The sequence below is a fragment of the Branchiostoma belcheri genome, unplaced genomic scaffold (assembly GCF_001625305.1).
Source record: "Branchiostoma belcheri isolate BF01 breed outbred unplaced genomic scaffold, Haploidv18h27 scaffold18, whole genome shotgun sequence".
Taxonomy (NCBI): Eukaryota; Metazoa; Chordata; class Leptocardii; order Amphioxiformes; family Branchiostomatidae; genus Branchiostoma; species Branchiostoma belcheri.
In genome coordinates, this window is record NW_017803268.1 from 2,789,068 (window position 1) to 2,798,182 (window position 9,115).

Consider the following 9,115-nt stretch of genomic DNA (forward strand, 5'->3'; position numbering starts at 1 on the left):
CCAAAATAAGACCTTGTTTTCACACTTCAAAGCAGGACTTAAGAAGTCAGGTGACAAGCCTCTAGAAAAAGCTCTAAATGAGAAACAAACTCTTTGTGTTGGATCAAAAGATTTAAGTTGAAATTTACTAACCAATTTCGATAACCTTTCAAATTTTTGTGTGCGACACTTAGCTGTCAGCACAATGTTGTACATGTTTTGTATGGTGTATCACTATTAGCTATGTTTTTTTAAAAATATACAATGCTATGTGTACTGTTATATGCTAATATGCAGCTAATATGCATGTGTTTGTGATGGCTTTCTGACGTTTAAATCCATTGAAAATTCATAAAACTTACCTGATTACCCTTCCTGAAGAAGCTGGAGATCGTTCTCTGTCCCTTTCCTCTTTTCCTCATTGTTTACAGTAACTTTGTATCTTGGAAAAAAAGTTTGGAAAAAGTCCTTATTTATATGTAACCTTCAAATTATCAACAACAAATATGTCAATAGTGGCAATTTATTATAGTGTTTCCACTCAAAAAGCATCCATTTATCGATCTTCTAAATTTACATGAGTCCTATCATTCAAAAGAACCGTGCTCATTTCTACTAATAATGACCTAGTTTCGACCTTGGTCCCGCTATTTTGTGCGCAGATTCGCCCCCCTCCCCTCTACAGTTCTCGACGATTGCATCGGGCTGCGGTTTTATTTGTTACATTTTCCCCCTGTACACCGACAGTTATTGCCACCAAACAAAGAAACAAAAAATACTCCGAAATTCCTCCGACATACTGCAATAGTTCTCAGACTGTATGCCACTATTGTAAATATTGACAGAAGTGTAAAACTTACCGGCGTTGTTTTCCCGCGAAAAGAGTTTTAGAGCCGTCAGATATTCCACCAATAGCAGCGCTACGCCATGCCGCGTCATGGAAAATCGACCAATACCACGGGAGTCTCGCGATTCGCGAGATTTTAGATCGCGAGATTTGCCGAGGTTTCATGGTTGGAAAAACATGGCGGCGGTAACCGGAGGGGCGAAGCTGCAGGGCTCGGCGAGTTTTCATCGCATTCAGCGAAGTTACCGGGAAAACAAGGGATGGAAAACTTAGGACTGCAAAGCCGCTGGACTCGGCGAGTTTTTATCGCATTCAGCGAAGTTACCGGGAAAACAAGGGATGGAAAACTTAGGGCGTTTGTAGGGCGTCTTGCCGAATATAGTGCGTCCAATTTTTTATTTTCTCTAGAACAGTGCGTCCAAAAGACGCATGGACGCATGCCTAGCTAAAAGCCTGTGTATATTTACAAGTTCAGTACATTGGATAAATTGTTGGACTCATAATTTGGTGAACAGAGGATGTTATTTAATAAATTACCAAATCAAATTGCTGCAGTAGTAAGACATAATGAATATCAAAATATGATTGTTTCAGACATTGCACTGTCAAACCAGACTATAGGTTTGAGTTCTAATTGTCCCAGTTTTAGTGCAGGAAGTCATTATGGTAATTACATTGATTCTATGTAAACAGGAAGACTATTTACATGCAATTAAGTTGCTAATATATCAACGCAGTTACCAGCGAAAACAGTTTGCCTCCATGCAACTTCATTTTGAACCTCTATAGATCCAATTGGGTTGGAACAACTTAAAGCAAATTTTGACAGTTTTAACAATTAAGTTTTAGAGGATAGCATGATAGAAACTGTTGTTGTCATCTCTAGCAAAAATTTTGACATAAAAAAACTGTTGCAAAGTCAGTTACATGTCGATCTTTGTTCAGTGTTCTATTGTATGGCTCAAAATATCATGTACCTTGTTGTTGCTTTCATATCTTTTGCTAGATATAGTGTTCAAGTCAATGAGAACAGACGTAAGCTTTGTTCGATAAATATGTTGCATGTTTGCACTAAAATGTCACCATTGTGAGGTCCACATATTTCGGGTTGAAAGAATGTATTGTGTCAAGCATAACAGTTCTCAGGGTGCCAGACTGTACAAATGGACCATAGAATTCATTGCCAAAACACCTGTACAGTACTGAATAGCCTTCCGTGAACTCACGTGACAACTCTCTGATAACAACTGTTACAGTTAAGTCTGTGATACAAGTATGCCAGCTTGTTTTCAGCAGACTTCATACATACATGTACTAAGGCCACACCAATTTAATTTGTTGGTTCTCGGATTCGCCTCTTCATTTTTTTCTGATTTGCAAAAAAAGATTCTGGTTCTGAATCAACTAAAAAATGCTCATATTTTGCCCCCAACAGTTGAGGAAATTCCTTTTCTTCCTAGTTGTTACAGTTTTTTCCATCTATCAATGCAGTGGTTTGATGAAAAGTTCAAAATTTACACTTTAGATTTTAACCCAGCCTTTTTTGTTGACTTCATGGCTCATATTGTAGCATTTGGGGCTATAATAGGATGCCTAGACCTGTTTTTATTTTTATTTTTTTTCGTCCTGTCGCTTCATATTTTTTCTGAAAAAATCCGAGAACCAACGAATTAAATCGGTGTGGCCTTAGTGTTTTACAGGCACTTCTTTTAATGTCTGCTGTGAATTTGTACTCAACGTGCAGGGCTTAAAACGATCTCAGAGTTAAAGGATTCAAGTTTCGGGAATTATTCCATCCATATTTTTTATTACATATTACATGCTTGTGTTTTTTAACTGCCAAATACCACTGCAACACTTTAAAATACCCTGAACATTTTCGACTAATATGTTATAATATTACCTCCTAATTGATTTTTAATTTAATAGGAAAAACAGTAAACCTTACTGTTGGGTACTGTATTTACAGTTGAGCAAAACAGACAAGCATATCCCTAATTGATAATAATAAAGTAGAAATTGTAGTTACATGTCAGGGCTCGAAATACTGGGTACATGTGCACCTTAGTGCACCCAAAATTGGAGCTGTGCACGCAATCTTTTTGCAGATATTTTTGTACATATCAAATGTATATGATAGTGCAGGATATTCTTGGCATCTAAGTATCACAGAAATAATAAAATCTTTGTTGAAGTACTTGTTTTGAAGTTAGCTCCCATTTCAGACTCAAGCTCAGAAGAGGAGCAGTAAGATCTGTGATTACATTTTGTTTTATATGGTGCACCAAAAATTTTTTTCTGCACCTAATTTTTTAGGTGGGGTGCACCTATTCCCAAAAATGAATTTGAAGCCCTGAGCGGAATTGACATAAACCTTGGAGCGAGCAGCAAAATCTGTCTTTGGCGATAACTTAATCTTCGCCAGACCAACTATGCCGGCGGTATTCACACCACTCGGTTCGGTATCACGGCTACCAGATAAAAGACAAACTTGGGAGGGCTTGCCACGGATAGCTTTTCAATAAACACGGCACGGCGTGGGCTTGGCTCTTTCAGCGATGTAATCCTAGGATTCCAGCTATCCTAAATTTGCCCATTAATTTCGTTCCAGGCTTAGCTTGATGATGAAATCATTGCAGCGTTGCTAAAACAAAGGATAGCAAAGTGGAGATAAACCAATCGCTTTCTCCTTTTGTACTAGGATGTTTTTTTAATGAATGAATGAAGACCTTTATTGTACCACCCAAGAAAATGTTAGGCAATGCAAAATGTGTCTCAAGTTTCGTGTGGAAAATTTGGTGTCCTTAAAAGAGAACTGTACCAATGTCAGTTCCAACATCCGAAACATTGGAATTTTCTAAATTGGTGTAGTCAGCTTTTGCAAAATGCGTTCAGAATATTCTATGGAACAACCTATGTGATACGGCTAGTTATCGCATGGGCCAGAACACCCATATCGAATGTTATAAGGTCCCAGGTATGACATAAATGTACTTCGTCTAAGAACATACAGGTATGACAAGGATAACACCTATATCAAAGAGGTTGCATCCCCTTGCAATGGGATTTTTATAATGCTCTAGTAGCTCTACTGTCTGTCTCTCAATTTTACAAGCAGGGCTCGAAATTCATTTTTGGGAATAGGTGCACTGGTGCACCCAACCTAAAAAATTAGGTGCAAAAAATTTTTTTGGGGTGCACCATACACAACAAAACCTAATTACAGATCTTACTGCTCCTCTTCTAGGCTTGAATATGAAATGGGAGCTAACTTCAAAATCTTAAAGTTACAGAACTACTACAACAAAGATTTTATTATTTTTCTGACAGATTCCAAGAATATCCTGTATACTGTAACACAGTTATACATTTAGTATGTAAAAAAAATATGTACAAATATATTTGGGCGCACCAGTGCACCCACAGAAATAAATTGGGTGCACAGCTCCAATTCTGGGTGCACTAGGGTGCACATGCACCCAGCATTTCGAGCCCTGACAAGCTAGCAATGCCATTCTGTGTGATTTGAGCCATAGTTCAGAAGCTCAGAGCCAGTGTAGCCATGCCTCATTGTGTGTATTTACCTGCCAGGCATTACATGCTAATTTAGAAAATTACCAGGCATTAGGTGGAGCCGTGTCACTGTGCAGAAGTCAGAAGGTCGTCGAAATATTTTCCACCGTCGTGAACATGAAAGAAGGTTATAAGGACACCGAAAACGCTGTTGGCTTATTGTTTAGACTTACCGTTTTTGTAAAAAAAATTAAGTGTAACACGTGTTGAAAAGTATATGGGAATATATGATATCTACCGGCAGTTACCCCATAAAAAACATATTCTGAAGGAAAGGCAAGATTTAGCTCAAATATCAAGTACACGTTACAGTTCTAGTGACTGGTGAATTATATATACAGGTGACTGGACCCAGACAATGGAAGTTAGGTGACTGCTGGGGGATATTTTCCCAAACAGGTTGAGTTAGATGCTGATAGTGTGCTAGATCGTAGTCACTGTGATATCTACAATGTATATGATTGACAGTTTAAAAATTGTTTATCTCTGGGTTGGGGAGGGGGGCAAATTATAGATACAGCTATAGCCACATTCATCTATTATTTTTCTGATTTTGAACAAATTTTTTGGGGCCAGGTTTTTTTTTTTAAACTGAATTTAACGTCATTTTTAGTTAAACTTAAATTGAAAAACTAAACAGTCGTTATCATATAAAACTTACCTCACATTATAACATGGGCAACTGTGGTGAAAATAATATACTATATTTTGTCTTTGCAATATGCTTGAAACAACTGTGTATTCTTACCAATCCCGCAGAGAATTGTTATCACTAAATGGAGCTTCTTGTTTGTCTCATGTTACCTCATTAAGGGTAATTAACCATTTCGCTGCTGCATAACTCTGTTATCATTGCAAATTTGGTTCCAAAAGGCTATTTCAGCAGTGAGAAGGTATAACATCTGTGTCCATAATATCACCACCTTGAGAAACAGTGTGCTTAAAGATATTTTTACTGCAACATACTTTTGGTATGCACTCCTTCACACATCAAATGTACATACCTAGGGTATGTTGCAGTAAAAATATCTTTAAGCACACTGTTTCTCAAGGTGGCGATATTATGGACCCTGGTGATATTATGGACACTGATGTTATACTCCAGTAAATAATTACCTGTGGTATAATTATGTGTAACATTCTTTGGAAGTCATCGCTCTTCTCTTGTAATACTATTATAGATGAGACAGATAAGATTATGGTACAGTGTATTATCAAAGCTTTACACTCCTATAGGGTGACCTTGAATAGAATTGAGCTTATCTGCAAAAGCATTGCTTTCCTTTCATAGAAATATTAGAATGTTATCCGGATTTCAATATTATGTGGTCAATGTACGTACGTGTTCTCACCAGGATTTTTTCACAGCATAGGGGTCAGGTAGTACTAGAAGGCAACTTTTGTGGCGCAAGTCGCGCATTGAGACAAAAAAAAATTGAAGCCCATAACTCTCTGAGACACTATTTCTCACTTTTTGATGGACAGATTTTGTGAAGTTAAGGTTTTCCTTTTAATATAGCTTAATGTGAATAGATAGCTTTAAACAAAGTCTAGAGCTAGAAGTTCAAGGGTTAGGTGTAACAAGCCGATCCGTGTAATATAGCCAGCTGCCGCCGCGCCGCGTGCCTGCGAAGCTGGTGTGTTATGCCAAAAGGCGGTTATACCGGCTATACAGATACAGATAATTCTAAAGTTATATTTTAATTTTTTGGCACTATTTATTAATGTTCTCCCCCAAAAAACACCCCTATGCTGGTTGAAAGAATAATTAGCATAGGGGTCCAAATCACAGCATAGGGGGTCCATATCACAGCATAGGGGGTCCCTATGCTCAAAAGGCCTGGCGAGAACACTGACGTATTGTGCCTTAACTCATTGTGCTCTCCTTTACTTAGGGTAGACATTTGATAATGTAATTATTTCCATTTGCAACTTGCACCTCATTTAACATAGCTGGCTCAAGCAAATGAGGTAGATTATATGTAAACTCTTTGTATTCCTGTTACAAAGGTCAGTTTTGAAATATTGACATACAACTGAATTTTCGTGTAGGAAGTTGATATGTCATTTTTGCTGGGAAATATAACAAACAGGGCTCATAAACTATAAAACTGAGTAAGTTCCAGGCCACTGTAAACATAGCTCAGTCAGCATTCTAAAGCACAACATTCAGGTGTGCAGTAAATTCTAACAGTGTTTTAGCTGTAAAGTCTTTTCTATACTAACGCCTCTTTTTCTCTGTTTCTCTGCAGCCGTGCAATACTGAAGAACCAAGATCTCCAGCAAGACACCCCCCTGACGGACCTCTTCTTCGACGACTTCTGGGGGACCCCCCTCACCCACAGCGGCAGCCACAAGTCCTACCGCCCCCTGTGTGTCATCTCCTTCCGTATCAACCACTTCTTCGGCGGACTGAACCCATGGGGTTACCACTTCACCAACACCGTGCTACACGCGGTGGTGACTGCACTGTTTACGTACACCGCCGGGTTGTTCTTGCAAAGAACTAGCGTAAAACTGCTCGCAGGATTGCTGTTTGCCTCTCATCCTATCCATACAGAAGCAGTGGCAGGGGTTGTAGGAAGGGCGGACGTCGGAGCATGCCTCTTTTTCCTTCTTTCATTCCTCTCCTACACGAGATACTGTCGGCGGAGAGACAAGACGCTGTCGAAAGAAGAGGTTGACGTGGTAAAATGGCTGTGGCTGCTGTTCAGCGTGCTGTGCACGACAGCAAGCATGCTGACCAAGGAGCAGGGCATCACGGTGCTAGCTGTCAACGCAGTGTACGACGTGTTCGTATGCAGTCGTCTACGGTTACAGGATCTCATTCCTGCTTTGTACAAGGTAAGCGCAGCTGGTAATGTTTTCGAGTAATTCAAATTTTTTAAGAATTTCTGTAGCGACATCTTCTTTTACTGCCTTTTAGTATCAGTATTAATATGTTACTCTCCAAGATGAGGTTTAGTCTTCAGCTTTAAAAAATTTTTTTTTAATTTTGAAAAAATTTTATTATTATTTTTTATATTTTATTTTCATATCTTAGGTTTTAGGCACATTAATCTTTTTGTCCTGGTATCTTTTTTGTCACTGTCTAACAGAGGGCAAATGGTACATGTAACTGTTGGGCAAATGGATGCTGCCTGGCCAAGTTGATACTGTCTTTACAGCCATAGAACAATCTGCTTGGAGATTATCAAATGTGTTAATTTTATGGCGTTGACAAGAGATCCCATCTTTCCCACTTGCCAGTCCATGTGTAGACAGAAGAAAAATGTCCAGACTATGCATGATGTACAAAATGACTAATAAACTGGTGGACGTCCAAACTATTAAGTACCTAATACCGGCCCAGAAGAGAACAAGAAATAGCCATGCCTTCAAGTACCAGAGTTATCAACCTAGGATTGGGGTGTTCAAGAATTCATTCTTTCCTAGAACTATCGCAGAGTGGAACTCACTGTCACCAAGTACAGTAGGGGCATTGTCATTAGATAGCTTTAAACAATGTCTAGAGTTAGAAGTTCAAGGGTTAGGTGTAGCAAGTTCATCGGTGTAATATAGCCAGCTGCCGCCGCGCCGCGTGCCTGCGAAGCTGGTGTGTTACGCCGAAAAGCAGTTATACCGGCTATACAGATACAGATACAGACAGATGTGTATTTTGGTTCCGAGACTCTAACAGTTAGCAGGGGAGCTCACTTCAGGCCCTAGAGGAGAGATTTATTTGTTCAGGTCAGCGGCTAACAGCAGAGTTTGTTGTCCCTCTGCAGTAGCAGTCTTACCCCTGTCAGCTAGCTCTCTGTTTTAGGGCATGTTGGACGTTCCGTAATACACCAACAGGGCTCCAAATATTTTTTTTTCACCATGCCTGCTCCAGACAAATTTTACCTTGCAGCAGAACTGAAAATTTGAGAAGTATATCTTTACTAAAAACTGTTAAAAAACATTTGCTATTATTTGTTTTATACTCAATAGTGAGTGAGTGTGTGAGTGAGGTGGTGTTACAGTCAATGCAGCAAATTAAAATCACAGACATCTACATTTTATATAAACCAGTGTACATGGATCAGTACAGGTAAGGTGCAGGTAGACATCAGAAATACCTGCACAGATTTACGTGCACTAAAGTGCATATAGTGATATACGCAGTACATGGGCCTGTGCAGGTTAGGTGCAGGTAGACATCAGAAATACCTGCACAGCTCCAATTTTACCTGCACTAACCTGCATATACCCAGTACATGGATCAGTACAGGTTAGGTGCAGGTAGACATCAGAAATACCTGCACAGCCCCAATTTTACCTGCACTAACCTGCATATACCCAGTACATGGACCAGTGCAGGTTAGGTGCAGGTAGGCATCAGAAATACCTGCACAGCTCCAGTTTTACCTGCACTTACAGATTCATATGCACCCAGTATTTCGAGCCCTGACTGCACTGTTCTACCTGAAATCTGGGAGTCGTTTCTTGTCTATTGCTGTGTCTGTCGTATAACTGAACCACCGCGGATGAGAGGACACAGATGGTGTTATGTCTTTTAACAGCCTGCCAAGGTCAAGAACAACAAAGTCTTAAGACACTGACTTCTTAAGAGGATCAGCAGTCAGACCAACCGCCAAGACTTCTGTGTCTCAAGGTTACGTGACTGCTCACTTGGGATTTGGGGATTCATCTTAAAGATTGTGAGGGCATTGTCTTGAAGTTTGAAGCCTTATA

The 9,115-nt window shown here is 39.5% G+C and overlaps 1 protein-coding gene across 1 annotated transcript in view; it reads left to right on the forward strand.

The window, feature by feature from the left end:
- LOC109467447 (transmembrane and TPR repeat-containing protein 2-like) overlaps positions 1-9,115 on the forward strand; it is a 50,366-nt gene that overhangs the window by 23,380 nt on the left and 17,871 nt on the right. The window contains exon 2 of the mRNA XM_019765431.1: positions 6,652-7,243. Within this exon, the coding sequence (XP_019620990.1) occupies positions 6,652-7,243 (592 nt within the window). The remainder of the gene's footprint in view (positions 1-6,651; positions 7,244-9,115) is intronic.